This window comes from Hemiscyllium ocellatum, chromosome 42 (genome assembly GCF_020745735.1).
Source record: "Hemiscyllium ocellatum isolate sHemOce1 chromosome 42, sHemOce1.pat.X.cur, whole genome shotgun sequence".
NCBI lineage: Eukaryota > Metazoa > Chordata > Chondrichthyes > Orectolobiformes > Hemiscylliidae > Hemiscyllium > Hemiscyllium ocellatum.
This window is the reverse complement of record NC_083442.1, coordinates 14,012,076-14,033,603: the sequence shown is the minus strand read 5'-3', so window position 1 is coordinate 14,033,603 and position 21,528 is coordinate 14,012,076. Positions and strand designations below refer to the sequence as shown.

The window sequence follows — 21,528 nt, the reverse complement described above, 5'->3', positions numbered from 1 at the left end:
CCCCCAGACTATCATGAGGGATTAAAATAAAGTATAAAACCATAGAATCCCTATTCTGTAGAAGCAAGCCACTTGGCCCATCGAGTCCACACAGCCTCTCCAAAGAACATCCCACCCAAACTCACCCGCTTATCCTATCCCTATAACCCTGTATATCCCATGGCTAATCTACTTAATTGACAAATCCCTATACGGTGGGAGGAAACTGGAACACCTGGAGGAAAACCACGCAGAAACAGGGAGAATGTACAAACTCCACACAGTCGCCTGAGGGTAGAATCGAACCCAGGTCCCTGATGCTATGAGGCAGAAGAACTGCCCCATAAAGTAATAAAAGACAAAAGAAATTCAAGAAAATTTGTAATACATCTCTCTTTGTAGCAAAGTTTTTTGGCTTTTACTCATCAGGACAAATGAAAGAATGCTAAATTTCAAAGGATTACAACTATTTATATCACATGAAAAAAGGGTTGAATGTTTGAACAGTCAACTCTGATTAACACTGAGAAAGTAGTGTGGAAGTATAAGCTTCCTAAGGCTTCCAGTTAATTCAAAACCTTACTTTGCAAACGAAAGAAATATGTTCAAGCCAAGAATGGCTCACTGGAATGAACATTGTAAGCAACAATGAGCCACGTTACAAGCTTGGCTGATAATTTCACATTGAATTGTATTGCAGTTATTTTGTGTCAGGTGACTGTTTTTAATAATGACGAATACCGTTGGGCAGAGGTTAAATGATGGAATTTACACCGAGTAAAGGCAAGTATAGACCATGTCTTTACTTAAGCAGCCTTGATCGAAAGACTTTGCCAACATCTTGACATGTCTATCAGCTTCACCAAATTAGTAAAATACTAACTGGTAAACCTTGCCTTCTTTGTTTAAAGGTTTACCTTGGAGTTAATTGATGTTACTTATGTGGAGCTGCTGTATGTAATGTTTCAAAATTTGGGAGAAGATTTGTAGCTCGGGTGGTCATTGTTGTGGTTCTGTTCGCCAAGCTGGAAATTTGTGTTGCAAACGTTTCGTCCCCTGTCTAGGTGACATCCTCAGTGCTTGGGAGCCTCCTGTGAAGCTCTTCTGTGATGTTTCCTCCGGCATTTATAGTGGTTTGTCTCTGCCGCTTCTGGTTGTCAGTTCCAGCTGTCCGCTGCAGTGGCCGGTATATTGGGTCCAGGTCGATGTGTTCGTTGAATCTGTGGATGAGTGCCATGCCTCTAGGAATTCCCTGGCTGTTCTCTGTTTGGCTTGCCCTATAATAGTAGTGTTGTTGAATTCATGTTGCTTGTCATCTGCGTGTGTGGCTACTAAGGATAGCTGGTCATGTCGTTTCGTGGCTAGTTGGTGTTCATGGATGCGGACTGTTAGCTGTCTTCCTGTTTGTCCTATGTAGTGTTTTCTGCAGTCCTTGCATGGGATTTTGTACACTACATTGGTTTTGCTCATGCTGGATATCGGGTCCTTCGTTCTGGTGAGTTGTTGTCTGAGAGTGGCTGTTGGTTTGTGTGCTGTTATGAGTCCTAGTGGTCGCAGTAGTCTGGCTGTCAGTTCGGAAATGCTCCTGATGTATGGTAGTGTGGCTAGTCCTTTGGACTGCGGCATGTCCTCGTTCCGTTGTCTTTCCCTTAGGCATCTGTTGATGAAATTGCGCGGGTATCCGTTTTTGGTGAATACATTGTATAGGTGTTCTTCTTCCTCTTTTTGCAGTTCTGGTGTACTGCAGTGTGTTGTGGCCCTTTTGAACAGTGTCTTGATGCAACTTCTTTTGTGTGTGTTGGGGCGGTTGCTTTCATAGTTCAGGACTTGGTCTGTGTGTGTGGCTTTCCTGTATACCTTTGTGCTGAATTCTCCGTTCGGTGTTGTCTGTACCATCACGTCTAGGAATGGGAGTTGGTTGTCCTTTTCTTCCTCTCCTGTGAATCTGATTCCTGTGAGTGTGGCGTTGATGATCCGGTGTGTGTTCTCTATTTCTGTGTTTTTAATGATTACAAAGGTGTCATCCACATATCTGACCCAGAGTTTGGGTTGAATTTGCGTAAGACAGTTTGTTCTAACCTTTGCATTACTGCTTCTGCTATGAGTCCAGAGATGGGAGAGCCCATGGATGTTCCATTGATTTGTTCGTATATCTGGTTGTTGAATGTGAAGTGTGTTGTGAAGCACAGGTTCAGTAGTTTAAGTATGCCGTCTTTGTTGATAGGTTCAACGTCCTGTTGTCTGTTCTGTATGTCCAGCAGGTTGGCTATTGTTTCTCTGGCTAGGGTTTTGTCGAAAGAGGTGAACAGTGCCGTTACATCGAATGAGACCATAGTTTCTTCCTTATCTATGTGTGTATTTCTGATGATGTCCAAGAATTCTTGTGTTGATTGTATAGAGTGTCTGGATCCGCTGATCAGGTGTTTCAGTTTCTGCTGTAGTTCTTTAGCCAGTTTGTGTGATGGTGGCCCTGGTAGTGACACTATAGGTCTGAGTGGAATGTCTGGTTTGTGTACTTTAGGTAGTCCGTAGAATCTGGGGGTGTTGTTGCTTTCAGGTTTCATTCTTTGTAGGTCCCATAGTATCACTACCAGGGACACAAACACGAACATATCAACGGCACACCCATGGGCTCACCCATCTCTGGACTCATAGCAGAAGCAGTACTGCAAAGGTTAGAACAAACAGTCTTAGCGCAAATTCAACCCAAACTCTGGGTCAGATATGTGGATGATACCTTTATAATCATTAAAAACACAGAAATAGAGAACACACACCGGATCATCAACGCCACACTCACAGGAATCAGATTCACGAGAGAGGAAGAAAAGGACAACCAACTCCCATTCCTAGACGTGATGGTACAGAGAACACCGAACGGAGAATTCAATTTCATCAACAGATGCCTAAGGGAAAGACAACGGAACGAGGACATGCCGCAATCCCAAGGACTAGCCACACTACCATACATCAGGAGCATTTCCGAACTGACAGCCAGACTACTGCGACCACTAGGACTCATAACAGCACACAAACCAACAGCCACTCTCAGACAACAACTCACCAGAACGAAGGACCCGATATCCAGCATGAGCAAAACCAATGTAGTGTACAAAATCCCATGCAAGGACTACAGAAAACACTACATAGGACAAACAGGAAGACAGCTAACAGTCCGCATCCATGAACACCAACTAGCCACGAAACGACATGACCAGCTATCCTTAGTAGCCACACACGCAGATGACAAGCAACATGAATTCAACAACACTACTATTATAGGGCAAGCCAAACAGAGAACAGCCAGGGAATTCCTAGAGGCATGGCACTCATCCACAGATTCAACGAACACATCGACCTGGACCCAATATACCGGCCACTGCAGCGGACAGCTGGAACTGACAACCAGAAGCGGCAGAGACAAACCACTATAAATGCCGGAGGAAACACCACAGAAGAGCTTCACAGGAGGCTCCCAAGCACTGAGGATGTCACCTAGACAGGGGACGAAACGTTTGCAACACAAATTCCCAGCTCGGCGAACAGAACCACAACAGTAATGTTTCAAATGTCCTGTCACACTCACCCAATTAGTGGTCAACTACTCAAACTGATTCTGAATGTAAAAATATTTCAGTTATGGAAATTCAAAGTGTTCCTGTGAAAAATTACTCAAGTGTTTATGTTGAGTTATTTAATAACATTATGGAGAAATGAGTAGGAGATTTGTCTTGATCTTTATAAATTAATAATAAGGGACTGAAGGAAATATAAAGGAATTCCACTTCATACGCCACATGCATACACCATGTGTACTAAATAGCTTTCTTAAAAAAGGGATTCTTGTCAAGTCCTTTTTAATTGAACAAATCCAATGATATTCATGTATAACAGAAGAGGCTTAAAACGGTTTAATCTCAGCGGAAACAGAAGTGCTGGGAACATACAGTAGATCAGATAGCACCAATGTAGGCAGAAGCTTAGGTTTACAGATCAGAATTCTTATAACGAAACGCCAATGACCTGACATATTAACTCTTGATTTCCCATCTGTTACCTGCTGAGAGTTACCACTTTTTATGTTTCTGTGTCAGATTTCCAGCACCCATCCACAGTGTTTTACTTTTGTAACTTAAAACACAGGCAATTTGCAAGCAGTGTACTGACCTGGCGAGCCCTGAGCAGCGCAGTTCTCCTGTACATGTAGTCTTCTGATTTGAAGACATACACCATCTTGTATGAGTTGAGTTTAAAATTGCACTGCGCTTTATCATAGTTCTCTGCATTTTCTAAGGATTTCTTATTGCTGCATTCCTTCCCTTCCTTTTCCTGCTGCTCCCGACCCCGTTGGCACTTGCGAATTCGGCGCAGATTCCTAAAAGAGACAAGGACACACAGGTCAGTGACTCAGATGAGTGCAATGGAACAAAGAAGTTGATAAAGTTCAAGATCTGCAAAACATCAGTTACTGTCGTCATCCCACCTTTGTGCTTGCCTCCAAATTCCTCAAATTACAATTCAGAAAACTTTGCAATGACTTTCTAAAGAATATTATGAAGGAGGCCGTTTGGCCCACGTGTCCAAGCCTATTCTCCGAAATGTCTATCTAATTATTTCCACTCTCCTGCTCTTTCCTTATGCGTCCATAAGTTTCAAATATTCAGATTGACTTTTAAGTCAAAATTCACCACTCTATAGATTTAAATAGATGTAACGTAGGCTGGGCATGCTGACACCCAGCATTAGTAGCAACATTGCTCATAAATATAGCAATAGTGACAATTACCAATTCATGATTCAGTTTTAATATCAGCTGAGAGATAATGTATTAAAGCGAAATGTTCATTTTAATATTTAAAAATAAGCTTAATATCGTGCACACATCAGCAATAATCAAGGGTGAGCATGCAAGTTAGCAATCATCACTGACACGTTGGTGTTAACAAACATATCATCGGAGATCCAAGATGGCGGCGACTCAGCAAGTCTGAGTTTACAGTGCTCTTCCCAAAACCTGGGTAAAGTGAGTTACTCACCCCCACCACACTTACCAAACCACCCAAAAAAAATTTCTAACCTTAATTAGCTGCTTACTATTATATTTAAGCAGTTTAATATTAAGTGGATAATGAGTAAACCAAAGGGATCCCGCAGCTCTCAGAAAACAAAGACCCCTCCCCCACCCTCCTCTCCTCCTCCGGCTGCAGCTGATGTAAAAACAGGCCTTGAAGAGATGATTGCCAGGCTGGAAACGACACTCGTCAATTTCATCGCAGAATCCCGACAGAGATGGAACTCATTCGAAGAAAAGCTACAAAAGTACAGCCAGGCTATTGAGGAACTACAGGGCCGAGTGGAGGGGGCGGAGCTAAAGGCCATGACCTCCGAGGCTGCAGCACAAACAGCTGCAGAACAGGTGCGAGCTCTGGAGCAGAGAGTCCGGGCCTTTGAAATCTACATGGATGACCTGGATAATAGAAATCGGAGAAAGAATATCCGTCTTCTGGGCCTCCCTGAACAAGAAGAGATGGGACAGTTAGCAGTATTTCTGGAGCGATGGCTGCCCCAGCTTTTAAACCTGGGGGCTGAAACTGACCGGGTAAGGGTGGAGTGGGCCTACCGGGTCGCAGCACGCGGATCTGGCCCAAACCAGCGCCCACGCCCGGTCCTGTTCCGGCTGCAGAGTTATAGGGAGAGGCAGATACTCCTGGACGCCTCCAGAAAGCTTGGAAAGGATCCTAAAGCTATGATTCATGAAGGATCCAAGATTATGTTATTTCAGGACTTCTCCCCGGCTTTGGCACGAAGAAGGAAGGCGTTTGATGAGGTGAAGAAATGTCTAAGGAACTTAAATATTCAATACACCTTACGCTACCCAGCGACGTTATGCTTTACCCACGAAGGATCCGAGTATAATTTTAGATCACCAGAAGAGGCTAAGGAACTTTTAGACTCGTTTAAATAAATCGTAAGAGACAATTTATGTTGGCTTGCCTCTTCCACACTCCGTGGGGAGAAGTGGATACTTTACTCTACTTTACTTTTGCTTCTGGGAGCAGGGTTGTCTTCCCTTGCTATTTTATGTTATTATACTTAACTGTAATTTGTTGGAGTTGTAATTTTATAGTTATGTGTGTTTGTACGTGGCATTGATGCTATCAGATATACTCAGGTATGGGTGGGGAGGGGTGGGGGTGGGGCGCTCACTGTTAACTCTAGCTCGGTATTATATCTAAATCCTATTAAGGAGTGCCCGGGTCAAGGGTGGGACACTGTTTGGGAGAGGATATGGTGGACCTTTAGAAAGGAAGTAAGGCCCCCTGAGAACAAGGGGGAGGATCTCCATTCAAACATGTTTTATTTTTTTTTGTTCTTATTGTTTGGAAATAGTTTCCTTTTTATTATACTGTTATGAGTGTATTAGAGAACATTTTCTCTTGTTTGAAGGATGTAAGTGACTCAACTATACACTCTGGATAATTGTGGATTAGATTAGTAGTTAACTGAGTTTCTTTAGTATCATTCCTTTGAATTTTGATGATTATATATTTAAGATCTATTTTTATATTGATGTTTGTGCTTGAAAGTTCTGTTTATTTTTGTAAATCTGTCAAAATATTAAATTTCTAATAAAAATATCTTTTAAAAAAAAACAAACAAACATATCATCTAAATTATTTGGTAAAAGAAGCAAAAGCAACAAGAGCAAAATGTTTTCCCATTGTAAGTGAAAATCTGGGTTGCACCGCCAGTCCAGATAGGTGGAGGCAGATTCAATTGAAGGGAACTGGACACAATCGGTCAAATGGCCTCCTCGATAGATCCTGTGATCCAGTGATGTTTTCTAATTTGCAAAAGCTGTTCATTCAAATGTGCAGATCCTCGAAATTAATTTCATTGTCATGCATGCCTGCTAATTGTCCGTACCCTGCACAAAACCACGGACTGCTGCATTTCCATGCACTTAGGGGGAACATCACAAATTCTCATCCCATCCGTGCTCATGAAAAACACCATTAAAAATCCCTGGTAAATATAACTATCCCAAAACATATGCAGCACAACGGTAAAATTCTGTGCAAGCAACAAAACTACTTTGTCCAAGAGATTATACAGTAATGACCAATCATGGAAAAAAACACTTTTTAGTTTCCTATGATTTATACAATCCACTTAGGAACCACCAAGGATAAAGGACCACAGTTCTTGTAATTGGAATATGTGAACAGAAATAAAGATAAATATATTTATATTGTGCCGGTAAGGAGACTGCCCAACCTGTCATACAATTAAACAAAGCGATAAGGTTAAAAACAGAACCAGTCCTTATTGCCTCTTGTTCCTGTGGGAAGCTAGAGAAGTGAATGCTGGGCCTCTTGCTGAGATATTTTTATCATCGATAGTCACAGGTGAGGTGCCAGAAGACTGGAGGTTGGTTAATGTAGTGCCACTGTTTAAGAAGGGCAGTAAAGACAAACCAGGGAACTACAGACCAGTAAGCCTGACCTCAGTGGTGGGTAAGTTGTTGGAGGGACTCCTGAGGGAGAGGATGCACACGTATTTGGAAAGGCAAGGACTGATTAGGGATAGTCAACATGGCTTTGTGTGTGTGAAATCATGTCTCACAAACTTGATTTTTTTGAAGAAGTAACAAAGAAGATTGATGAGGGCAGAGTAGAAGATGTGACCTATATGGACTTCAGTAAGGCGTTCGACAAGGTTCCCCATGGGAGACTGATTAGCAAGGTTAGTTCTCATGGAATACTGGGAGAACTAGCCACTTGGATACAGAACTGGCTCAAAGGTAGAAGACAGAGGGTGGTGGTGGAGGATTGTTTTTCTGACTGGAGGCCGGTGACCAGTGGAGTGCCACAAGGATCGGTGCAGGGTCCTCTATTTTTTGTCATTTACATAAATGATTTGGATGCGAGCATAAGATATACAGTTAGAAAGTTTGCAGATGACACCAAAATTGGAGATGTAGTGGACAGCGAAGAGGGTTACCTCAAAGTCTGGTTGAAGATTTGTAGCTCGGGTGTCCGTTGTTGTGGTTCTGTTCGCCGAGCTGGAAGTTTTTGCTGCAAACGTTTCATTCCCTGGCTAGGGAACATCATCAGTGCTATTGGAGCCTCCTGTGAAGCGCTGCTTTGATGTTTCTTCCGGTATTTATAGTGGTTTGTTCTTGCCGCCATATACAAACCACTACAGCTGAACCATATACAAACCACTACAGCTGAAACTGACACCCGGAAACGGCAAGAAGATCCATCAACAGACACATCAACCCGGACCCCACATACAAACTACTACAGCTGAAACTGACACCCGGAAGCGGCAAGAACAAACCACTATAAATACCGGAAGAAACATCAAAGCAGCGCTTCACAGGAGGCTCCAATAGCACTGATGATGTTCCCTAGCCAGGGAACGAAACGTTTGCAGCAAAAACTTCCAGCTCGGCGAACAGAACCACAACAAGGGTTACCTCAGATTACAACAGGATCTGGACCAGATGGACCAATGGGCTGAGAAGTGGCAGGTGGAGTTTAATTCAGATAAATGCGAAGTGCTGCATTTTGGGAAAGCAAATCTTAGCAGGACTTATACACTTAATGGTAAGGTCCTAGGGAGTGTTGCTGAACAGAGACCTTGGAGTGCAGGTTCATAGCTCCTTGAAAGTGGAGTCGCAGGTAGATAGGATAGTGAAGAAGGCGTTTGGTATGCTTTTCTTTATTGGTCAGAGTATTGAGTACAGGAGTTGGGAGGTCATGCTGCGGCTGTACAGGACATTGGTTAGGCCACTGTTGGAATATTGCGTGCAATTTTGGTCTCCTTCCTATCAGAAAGATGTTGTGAAACTTGAAAGGGTTCAGAAAAGATTTACAAAGGATGTTGCCAGGGTTGGAGGGTTTGAGCTGCAGGAAGAGGCTGAACAGGCTGGGGCTGTTTTCCCTGGAGCGTCGGAGGCTGAGGGGTGACCTTATAGAGGTTTACAAAATTATGAGGGGCATGGATAGGATAAATAGACAAAGTCTTTTCTCTGGTATCGGGGAATCCAGAACTAGAGGACACAGGTTAGGGTGAGAGGGGAAAGATATAAAAGAGACCTAAGGGGCAACTTTTTCATGCAGAGGGTGGTACGTGTATCGAATGAGCTGCCAGAGGATGTGGTGGAGGCTGGTACAATTGCAACATTTAAGAGGCATTTGGATGGATATATGAATAGGAAGGGTTTGGACCGATATGGGCCGGGTGCTGGCAGGTGGGACTAGCTTGGGTTGGGATATCTGGTCGGCATGGACAGGTTGAACTGAAGGGTCTGTTTCCATGCTGTACATCTCTATGGCTCTATGCAGAAGTGGGTACTACAGATGCTGGAGATGAGAGTCAAGGTTAAAGTGGTGTTGGAAAAGCAAACCTTCCTGATAAAGGGCTTTTGCCCAAAATTCGATTTTCCTGCTCCTCGGATGCTGCCTGACCTGCTGTGCTTTTCCAGCATCGCTCTAAATTGCCTCTTGTTCTATGTCAATGGTATATCATACCATCAATTGGATTAGATTAGATTAGATTAGATTCCCTACAGCATTGAAACAGGCCCTTGGGCCCAACAAGTCCACAATGACCCTCTGAAAAGTAACCCACCCAGATTCATTCCCTTACATTTACTCCTGACTAATGCACCTAAATCTATGGACAATTTAGTATGGCCAATTCACCTAACCTGCCCATCTTTGGACTTTGGGAGGAAACTGGAGCACCAGGAGAAAACCCACACAGACACAGGGAGAATGTGCAAACTCCACACAGACAGTCACCTGAGGCCGGAATCAAACCTGGGTCCCTAGTGCTGTGAGGCAGCAGTGCTAACCACTGAGCCACCGTGCCGCCCCTATTATAGTCATTATATTATACTGCAAACCTCAGGTACTGAATAAAGCTCTCTTGTACTCTGTCCAGCCATTGTATCTAAATCTCAACATCAGGAGAGTTTCCATGAATATTTTCACCACCTATAGTCAGACCCCACCACCAAAAATATATTTCCCTCCCTAACCATGTGTGCTCCACAGGGACCGTTCCCTCTGCAAGTCCCTGGTTAGTCCACACATCACCAAACAACCCCACCTTCTAGTGGCTATCAATTTCAACTCCCAATGACATGTTCATTCTGGGCCTCCTGCACCATTTAAACAAGGCCACCTGCAAGATAGAGGAAGAAACCTCATTTTCCACCTCGGGAGCCTACAACCACATGGCCTCAACATCGAATTCACCAGTTTCCAAATCTCCCCACCCCATCCTAGATCCGACCCTCCATCTTGGCACCACCCTCTTGACCTGACCTCCCTGTCAATTTTCCTTCCCATCTGTTTGTTGCATGCTTCCCACTGAGCTATCATAAAAACCTTCTACTTGCATCTACTTATCGCCATTGCACCTCCCTTCCCTCAGCCGCACCATCCCCATTTATTTCTCAACAACTTCCCCCTCCCACTTCTGATGAAAGATCCTGCCCAAAGCAATTCTCCTGTTCCTCAGATGCTGTCTGACCTGCTGTGTTTTTTCCAGTGCCACACTTTAACTGCTTTAAAGGAGGGCAGGGGTGTTATTGCTGGAGTCTTACTCAATACATATATCCCTCAAACAAAGTAACAAAGCAGATTATCTGAGCAATACCATAGTTTATCAGAATTTGCTACACACATTTGGTCATCACGTTTCCTTAGTACAATAGTGACTACTGTTACGACACAGTGTAAACTCTCCTGCTTAATGTAAAATCAGCCACACAGAAAAGATTTATCCCGTGCAGTAATCTGCAAAAATTTAATAGGCCAAGAACTAGTTAAAGTAAAAATTAACAATTTTATTTCTAAAAGCATAACAAAGAATAATTAACTAACAACTATTTACAACTCCTTCCTCTAACCTATCTTATACCTTGCCCTTCTACAATACTAGTCCAATAAAACTCCCAAGTAGGATTTACAAAATAAAACCGCTTATCACAAAACCACGCAGCTTTCAGTTTTCTCTGTATTCCTGTCTTCTTCTTTTTGGACATTCTGCTTCACAGGTTACTGATCAATAAAGGTACCTTTAAGAGAGCTACTTTTCAGGCTTTTTACATGCTGGGGCTTGGCAGTTCTCTTCTCAACTGTTCAATTTTTCCCAGTCTTATATTCTCAAAGCATTGGATTGTGTCATTGACTTTTAAGGATGTCAATATACTCAATTCAAACATGATTGGAACTTGGTATTTTTTCAGGGTATAATTTAAACTGATTGGCCTAATTTGAATCTGTTATGTCAATTCTAGGCAACCAGCTAATTTAGCTTTTGACCAAGTGTTATATTGTTATCTTACTGAGAACACTTGGTGCTGCCAGGTAGCTCTACCAGCTTTTAACTCTCTTAAAAGGTGCAGTACATCCACATCTTCATAACACTACACTTAAATAAGAGTACTTAGTTGCCTGCAGTGCTTTGAGGTGTCCCCAGATTATGAAAAGCACTATATAAATATAAGCTTTTTTCCCCTTTTTATGGAGGATGCAGTTGAATATATCTCTAAAAAACAAGGTCCTAGCTTCTTCCTCAGTGATGGTGTTGATGGCTGGTAACTGACAAAGCAAAACATACTCCACCCCCTACTGAAGCATACTGTTCAGAAACCAACTTACTTTAAACCTTATTATTGTGAGAAATAAGTAACTGAAAGAATACTTGGTTTTGCAGATGATAAATAAAAGGGTTTAAACGTTACAGTTGAATGTACTAAAACACGTGCTTCCAAGGAATGTATTGACAAATATATTTTAGGACAATAATTTCTCAGGAAGGTCTACAAATTGAATTTACCGCCTTAAAGTAGCTTACAGGATGTAAAACTCTTACAAGGAATAGTATTGCCCAACATGTTACCTTGTGATCAATCAACATATCTTGGTTAAGTGAATGTGAACAAAAACAAATTCTCTCCATCTCACCTCTCAAAGATTATTCCTATCACATTGACCAGTTATTATAATGACGCATAGTATGTCCATGATAATTTGTGCAGTGAACTCTCAAAAAGGGTGCACATTGAAACTGGTGTATGCAGTTGCATTTAATATATTCAATCTTCCATCTCACCTCTGAATTTTTAAACTACTTTTTCTCTTTTCATTGTTATTTGCTCATTCAAACATTAGGAACAGGAAAATGCCACTTAGCCCATTGAGCCTGTTTTTCTATCAAATTAGATCACTACTGATGTAGAACACAATGACATTTATTCATCTTTTGTTCCATATCCCTTGACATTCTTACTTCTGTCTTCGTCTTGATAATCTCACATATCCGCTGCCTGTTGGAGGACATGATTGCACATTTCCACTAGCTATTGTGTGAAAAATTTCCTTCATGATAAATGATCAAACTCCAATTCAGTGAATGTATTTCTTTTTGGATTCCCTCAGCTTCTCTGTCTCTAATCTACTAATCTTTTTTTTATTTGAAGTATCTCACCTTCTGAACTCAAGAGATATATTGCGCATTTCAAATATCTACGCTAATAATTAAACTGTTGAAGTGTTCTTTCATATTAGTACATCTCGATTGTATTCCTTTCAAGACAAACATATCCAGTCTGTGGTAGTGATCAGAACTGAATGTAATACTTCTAATGGGGTCTGACTGAAGCTCTGTGTAATCTGGGGTTTTTACCCTTTTCCCTATGCAATAAGCCTTTGGGATAACATTGCAGTGGGCATGTTGATTGCTCCTGACTTATACACTACCTCTCAACTCCTTTGCTCTTCTAGTTTCTGGTCTTGTGCTATTAATAAAATATTCTGATTAGCCACTCTTAGTTCATCTCAAACTTCTCTACATTGAACTCCATATGATTGTAGCTCCTTGTTCCCACCCAGAGATGTATTGTGCATTCTGACTTAGCATCATTTACAAACTCGAATGTGCAATTTTGTAATAATTCATCTAAGTCATTTATATGGTGAAAAACTGAGGGTCAAGAACACATCCCCGAGGAGCATGACATCTCATATTACAGCAATCAAGTAGATTCTCTTTATCCCTCACCCACTTAAACAACCAATTATCAATACATGCCAAAGATTGCCTCTGATTCCACACACACACACACACCCACAGTCGTGTTAATTTCTTACAATGGAATCTTACTAATTTGCTTTCCTACAATGCACAAAGACAAGATAAATAAACAATCTTCTGTTCTTGTTGTGAATGATGTCCTCAAAAAACTCAACTGTATTATCCAGACATGATCTACCCTTCACAACTTCAACTCTAATTACCTCACACTTGTTCAGCAGCTCACTTCATCCATGACAATAGTGTAGGAAGACTACTGGAATCTGGTATATTTTATTATCTGTTTCTTCACAAAAGGACTTAAAAGGCATTAGAAATGGTACAGAGGAGTTTATCAGAATATTAGCTGTTTGAAGAACTTCAGTTCTGAGGGCAGGTTGGAAAAAATTTGGAGGTGACCTACGAGGTATTCAAGGTGAGAGGTTTTGATGAGGACAATAGCAAAAACAAATCAAACTGGGGGTCATGGATTTAAATTAAATAGCAAAGGATTTAGAAAATTTCATTACTCAAGGGAGCTGATGAGACATGGATCACTCTACCTCAAAAGGTAGAAGCCGATTTCATAAATAATTTTTAAATGGAGTTGAACAGGTGCTAAAGAATGAAAAACTTGCAGGGTTATGGACAAAAAGCAGGATGTGGAACTAATTGTTACTAATTTTCCAAAAAGCCAGAACATGCAGGATGGTCCAAACCAGTCCCTCTGTGTAGTCCGTGTAGTCCAATGGACCTCTCTTCCAAATATTCCACTCATCAGCACACAAATGCAAGACAAAAAGCATGTTTCTTTCAGCAATAATTAAGTTGTGTTCTCCCAAACAACTAAGTATCATTTACAGCGATTCAATGATCATAGTTTAATTAGTGGAAAAGCCTTACCTAGGCAGGAACACAGGTTTCTGTGCTAAATGTTCCCGTAGTTCGGGAGAGGTAGAATCGGAATTCATATAACGATCCAAAAAGTCTGACCAGCGCTGCAATCAAACAGAGAAGTGTTTATTAAATACAGTTAGCCCCGTAGGAAGAGAAGTCAGATTACTTGCTCCATGTGATATTTATTTTCTTATATTGAAGTTCAACCTCGGCATACAATTATAAGTTTCTTCCAATGTGAGTGGGTTGGAGGGTGTGGTTGGGAAAAAGAAAATCACCCAGGGACACTGTTCCTTCAAATAAAGTTGCACTTAGTGTCATGAAACTTCTCCTATCTCTGCTGATCCACATCCACATATCAAAGCAGAAGTTCAACAGTGAGATCTAGGAGATCAACAAAAGATTAGAAAGACTTGAAAGACTTGCCTTGGTGTAGCGCCTTTCATAAGCTCAGGACGTCCCAAAGCGCTTTATAGCCAATGAAGTCCTTTTGAAGTGCAGTCACTGTTGTAAATGTAGGAAACACGGCAGCCAATTTGTGCACAGCAAGCTCTCACAAACAGCAATGTGAAAATGACCAGATAATCTCTGTCTTTTTTTAAAAAAAAGTACTGGTTGAGGGATAAATTTTGGCCAGGACACCGGGGATAATTCCCCTGCTCTTCTTCGAAACAGTGCCTTGGGATCTTTTACGTCCACCTGTGAGGGCAGACGGGGCCTCGGTTTAATGTCTCATCCGAAAGACGACACCTCCAACACCTAAAAGGCTGACACCTGCAATATGGCATGGATAAGTCAGGGGTAAGTTAATTTTGACACATCCAAGCTTCATTAAAATGATAAATCAACAGTAACAACAAAGAACTGATTACAAACTGACTCAAAAATATACAAGACAGATATAGCCATATGGCTCAACCAGTCAACATTTCTCCTCTCTACCAGTAGAAATTCCAAGTCCAACAAAAAATAAATGAGACAGACCCTGTAGCAGACCAGACAAAGATTGGTCAGAAGTTAATTTATATGGTGAGGTTGAGCTTGGATCAAAACTGTGGAAGGTATTCTAACTACAAAGAAATGCGACATCTCTCAATCTGTTTGATTTCAGGCTGCTCCTGTCAAGCGAATGGATGGGCATCATGCTCCCAGAGGTCTATCAAAATCCATCTTGTGCAGTTGCCAGAGATTAGATATTAGCATTCACACTAGACTATTTTCAGAATTACAGCATTGTAATTGACAATCAAGGGTTTTAAAACCTAGTGTGCAGTAGCCAGGAGGAACCTGGAATTTACTAATCCAAAAGGAGGATAAATCACAAGCAGACTGAACTCTGACATTTTTTTTATGTCTCCTGTTCTACCAGGATAGTGACTGGCACTCGGAACAAACCGAGATCATGAGTTCAAATCTCAACACATCAAGTTGTGAAACCAAGCTGAATAAATCTGGTCATTTGTGGCTCAACACCAGCATCTGAGTTGAAATAAAACACAACCGAGAGCCAGCCACTCCCATCAAGTCTGGTCTCCACATGACTCCAGTCCCATTCAATTGTGGACAACTGCAACAAGTTCAAAAACAGATTAAAATGTCTGTCAAACATTCAAGCTTTGTTTTAGGACAACCACAGTGCAGTCAGCCAAATAAAACCCTCCTCATCACAGGGAGAATGAGCCCAAGTGAAACATTAAGGAGCTAATGTCACAAACTCCCATTTTCATTGTGGGTTTGTCCCCTCAGCAAGATAGACCTATTAGAGGCGAGGGAATAGCGATACAGTCAAATAAAGCCAGCAGTTCTCAACATTAACTCCTGACTCCAGAAAGTTTCAAATAAGGTCAAGAACATATTCTGGTCACCACTTAATGTTCCTCTCAATGAATAAATCAGATTGGAAAAACATTTGGAGGAAGCTCTGAGAAATAAATTCACTGAAATGACCAAGTCCACAAGCACACAATTGCTCGACCAAGGACATGCTTCTCATTGAAGGAAACCAACATAAAAAAGTAAATGCATTGGAATGACCACCATACATTCTTTGTGAAAACAAAAATCTCACTTTTATAACAAGCACAAGTTCCATTGGTTAGAATGGCATTATTGCCATGCTACGATGTCATCTAACAACCCAAAGCATCAGAATCTATAAGGCTCTATGAACCATGACTGCAATATAATCATAGCATAATTGCATACCATCGTAAAGCGTGGCTTCATAGGTCAGCACATCCCTTACTTGGACAGTCATCAAGCTCAGTGACAGTATGGAGAGTGTAAAGGCGTGCCAAGAGCAGCACCAAGCACATACGTGAATGATGTATTTGGTGAAATTACTATCTGCATGTCGAACACCAAAAGCACGAGATAAAATCAGGGGCAAGTAAATGCAGAAACAACAGAGCAAAGCACTATAGCACAGTGCTATAAGCTTTAACACATCCAGTCAAGCAAGGTTGAGGACTACCAGGTAACAAACAGCAGGAGAAGACTCAGTAAACATCTTATCATTGGAGTCAAGGAAATGAATGTAAAAAGCTTGAGGAATCGAGAGTGTCTTTATGCACAGTAAGCAATTCCTAATGGGCCAATGTGAGGTCCCCAATATCATAAATGCCAATTCAAATCATTGTTTGAATATGGAGATAAATCTGAGTGTAGTGGACACAGTTAAGACAATAAGCCTCAATAATAAACCAGCTGTTCAACTGAGTATGCAAGTACCAGAGCGAAATGCTTACATAGCCTAGCTGTTCCAATACAGAGAAGACAAACCTTTATATATTTTCTAATAAACCTGTTTAGAGACGTCTTTACACATCTCCAGAGCAGGTTAGGATTGAAACCAGGCTTTATTGTCCGCAGGGTAGGAATGATACCATTGCTTTTCTGAGAACCTATAAGTCAAACCCCGACCAACTCATGTGCGAGATTGAACAGGTGCATCCCATTCAGAAAAAAAACAGGATAAATCTAACCTAATCTATTACTACCGTTTAAGGCTCCTTCTAATCAAAACTAATGGATGGAATAATGTCATCAGTTAATACCAACTCACCAATACCCTTTCCACAAACATTCACATTTCGTTCCGTGATAATCAAATGGCTGCAGATCTCATTATACCAACAACTGAGACACACAGGTCATTCTGTTGTAACCATGTTTCGTCAACATGAATTTGCTGTAATGTCGTTGATGACTATGGGGCACTATCTCTGCACCATGAACTTTTACAATGCAATTACAGCCCAAACACTAAGTGCTGTTACTAAAGTGCAATTTTTCTATAACACGGATTGCATAGGAATACAACCATCATGTTACAGAAGAACTGACTGTAGGATTAAGAACCAATGGTAGAACAGAGGTGAAGTATTGCCATGCTCAATATTCAAGCACCATTCAACCAACTACAGCACAAATGATCACTGATGAAACTTGGGTTATTTTGGTATAAGCATGGTTAAAGAAAAAAAGCCTTCAGTGGCTAAAGTTATACCTGACACAAAAGATGATACTGAAGTTGTTGGAAGCCAAGGATACCAGTGTTTCTTAATGAAGTATCCTTGGTCCAACCATCTTCAGCTGTTTTATTAATGGACACAATTACAAAAGAGCTAAAAATGGGGTGATCTGCAAATTCAGCATTCAGCTCTTACAGCACCTCTCATAATGAAGCAGACCTTTTCAATCAGGATCTGCATAACAACCACGTGACAGATAACAAAGGATGGCCTTCCAACTGCTAGATAATGGCCATCTTCAACGACTTTCAATAGCACCACCGTGACAATACCCTCACCAGCAAGATCATGAAGGTTAACACGGGTGATAATCTGAACTGGACCAGCCAGATCAGCATCATAGCTACAAAGTGAGTTTACTGCCTGTCCCCTAAAAAAAACTCTCTAAATGTAGTTTGCTCACTAAGTAAATAACAGAATATTCATTACCTGCTTCAGATGGGCACAGCCATAGCAGTCAAGAAGCTTGACATTATCCCAACCGATGCAGTCTGCTTAATTCTTCTGCTATGAAATTTGATATTCACTACATCCAGTGAATGTGCTGTTCCTGCAGTATGTTTAACCTGCAGGATACAGTTCGCGATATTATCAAGGGTATTTAATAGCATAGCTCTCAACTACAATGAAGGATCAAGCATAAAATCTGAGATCACTATCTCAAGGTTCTTCTCAAAGTGATACAACATCCTAACCTGGATATTACTGGTGTTCTTTTGTCATCGCTGCAGTAATATTCTAGAATTTTCTCTTTAGCAGCTTCATCACCAAGCTGGTAGTGGTTCAAGAAAGCTCACTATTATCCACCCTGGGAAACCAATAGTGGCAGCAAATGAAGTCCTGTTCGTATCATGTAATTCAAAGAGTAAATTAATAAAGGAGCAACACAAGATAAATTTTCTAACTTACCACATGTAAGGTTTTTCTCATGTTATACTTTCAAAGGAGAAAAGACAGCTTTCTAAAGCAATGACAGCACATTGGTTTTGTCCATCTAACTGATGAGCACTACTTGTCAACCATAACTCCTCTCAACGAAAAAGATGAGGTGTGTAAAACTTCAGCATAAATGTACTTCCAAATGAGATAAATTAGCTCTCAAGTTGATTCATCTAGTTGCATCTCAACTTCCATCAGCTTGGTTCAAACATTAACCTGGAACTTGGTCATACCTAAAACTAAGTAGAACACTGAGGCAGTACCAACTCAGGTGAGACAGTAAACATCCAGTTCCAACAGTTCATAAGAATGTTTAGAAAAAAATTGCATTGCACAATTGAAGGTACGTAGAGAGTACTCTTTTAGTGACCAACTTCTTTCAGCATCCAACATTATGACAAATGATTGGCCAGTCATTAAATCACTGCTGTTTGAGGCATTGTGCTATGTGCAGAACAGTTGCTGCACTTCAAGTCACTGTACTTCTAATTTAATGTATGTAAAGCACTTAGAGATGTTTCTGGGAGTTGCAAGGAAGTGCTACATAAGTTCAAATACTTAGTTGCATAATACTTTCTAACTCTCACAATGTTTGATAGAAGTTAATGATGGGGACACAAAACTGATCTGTCCTTGCACCTACGTGTTACTCCATGTTCATAGATCCTACATGTTGAAGTCAGAATAAAGGTAAGGCTCAAAAACCCATGGAATTAAATTTTCAGCATTCCACAATTCCTGCCATTTAGTGAAATTCTACGAAATGTATGCACTCTTCCAGATTTGGGCTGATTAGTGGCACATAACTTTTGCACCACTCAAGAACCAGACAACATCTAACCATCTCCTCCTTGAAGCGCAATTGTCATCACTGAATCCCCAATTTTTAATATCCTGGGCATTACCATTGACCAGAAACTTAACTAACCATAGAAATACTCTAACTACAAGAGTAATTAAGAGGCTGGGAATTCTGCAGTAAGTAACACACCTCCTGTCTCCGGCCCACCAATTACAGTTGATGGAATATTCTCCACTTGCCTGGATGACTGCAGTTCCAGCAACACCTGAAGTTGACATCATTCAGGTCAAAGCAACCCACTTGATTGGCAAACTGTCAACCACATTCAACATTCCCTCCATCACCAATGCACAGTTGTAGCAATGTGTACCATCTACAAGATGAACCATAGGGACACATCACGACTCCTTTGACAGAAGCTTCCAAACTCCCAACCTCGACAACCCTATGATGAGGGCACTCAATGCATGAGAGGATCACCACCTGCAGGTTCCTCTCCATATGCACTATTCAGACGTTGAACAATATCACTGCTCCTTAACTGTCACTAGGCCAAAGCCTTCAAACTCCTCCTGAGGAGTACTGTGACTATATCTACCTACCATGGATTGCAACAATTTAAAAGGCAGTTCATCGCGACCTTCTTCAGGGAAATTAGGGATAAACAATAAAAGTTTTGCCTACTTCTGGACAAATGAGGAGGACACTAACTATATTAGCAAATAACAGTTAAGTATCATTGAAAGACGCTCATACCCCATTCTGCTTGGCAGCCAATTCTATTCAAGAAAGTCTCATCTTTCTGACAATGTGCAAATCAGTGCACAGGAACACTGTGTCAATCACATCTATCTGCGACATGGGATGGGTATGTTGCTGAGATGAAATACTTGAAGTTCAATAAACTAAAACAAGCACAGGCTGTATTGGAGATAAGAATGCAAAAAAAGGGAACCACGGTATTATGTGAAGGAAAATCTGTGTGTTCCCTTTGTACTTATATGTACAGTTTGGAGAAAGAAGTTTTAATCATACATGGAATTTATAAGTGAACCTTCTTGTTTCTCCAAGTCTAGGTGTTTCTGGCGAAGTAAAACTACACTATTGTGTAGACAGGATCCCAGGAATTTTAAACTCTTGACTGGGAGTAACCTCATATCATTCATCAATCTCAACTTCAGTTTGTCAAGCGCACCTCTGCTTCCACAGGGTCGTCTGAGTTTTCTTCTTCAGTATCCAATAGGTCGATGGTTAATGACACTTGCTCTCGGCTGTGAATGAATGTAAGCTAGAGAGGAAGAAAATAAATAATAAATGTGAATGGTTATAATATTTGTTTATACATTAAGTATTATGGCTTAACAAAATTTTATTAAGCCATTACTTCATTAAGTATATAAAGACACTGCAGGCCTCTTGCTGGGCAGTGGTAGTGCCAGAAGGCTTGGTTCAAGTTCCACTTACTCTCGAGTATTGTCATTACATTTCTGAACACGTTGCTTTAAAATATATAGAAAAAACATTGCAAGCTATCCCTATGTCTGTTGCCCCACATCACATATTCCCATCAAATCATCTTGCATTATTTTTCAATAGTATTTTTTTTACAAAACGTATGTTGAAACTAAAGGAAGGTACAAATTAAAAAGATTAAAAACAAGCTTCAGTATGGAAAAATAAAGGAACCAGGATCAAATAATTTGTTCATTGACACTCTTCTGTTGATTTCAGTCCAGCTTTGCGTGACTTAAAATGCCAAACTACCCATCTGTACTCTAATCTTCGGATTGGAGTGAAAGCTTTGTCTTTACAGCTGCTGTGATGTTTCTCTTTATCTGCCAGAGTCCAAAGCAAGGGAATACCCAAGATCAATTCCCTTTCAGTACAATGGAAGCGTGTGTTTACCAATTCCCAGATAAGCTAAAGTATTGTCTTTGGGGAAACAACTTCAAAATCTGCAGCATCTAAAGCATCAATTTTTGTCCTCAATCTCTTTTCAATAAAAACCTGTGTAATAAGACAAATTACTTTAAACAGCAACCCTAAACATAAACAACTTTCTCAATATTAAATAATCCTAAAACGTAACAAATACACTAAAATGGTACATATGAGAAAGGAGTAGGAATTGATTGGTCACAGCTTCAACTTCAACTTCAAAAATCTTTGAAATTATGTACATGAAGATAATGATGTTAAAAAAAATTAACATATGCGACCCCAGGTTGTATAATTAGGCACATAATTAAAAAAAGTTAAAGCACTGATACAAATCATTGA

The 21,528-nt window shown here is 40.8% G+C and overlaps 1 protein-coding gene across 3 annotated transcripts in view; it reads right to left on the bottom strand.

Moving 5' to 3' along the window:
* Positions 1-21,528, bottom strand: part of sin3aa (SIN3 transcription regulator family member Aa) — a 136,859-nt gene that overhangs the window by 8,045 nt on the left and 107,286 nt on the right. For 2 of the 3 annotated variants that reach the window (XM_060853567.1, XM_060853566.1), the window contains 3 exons: positions 20,444-20,536; positions 13,981-14,075; positions 4,147-4,354 (listed from right to left, as the gene is read on the bottom strand). In XM_060853567.1, the coding sequence (XP_060709550.1) occupies positions 4,147-4,354; positions 13,981-14,075; positions 20,444-20,536 (396 nt within the window). Of the gene's footprint in view, positions 1-4,146; positions 4,355-13,976; positions 14,076-20,443; positions 20,537-21,528 lie in introns of those variants that run through there. The other variant, XM_060853568.1, reaches the window with a different exon arrangement.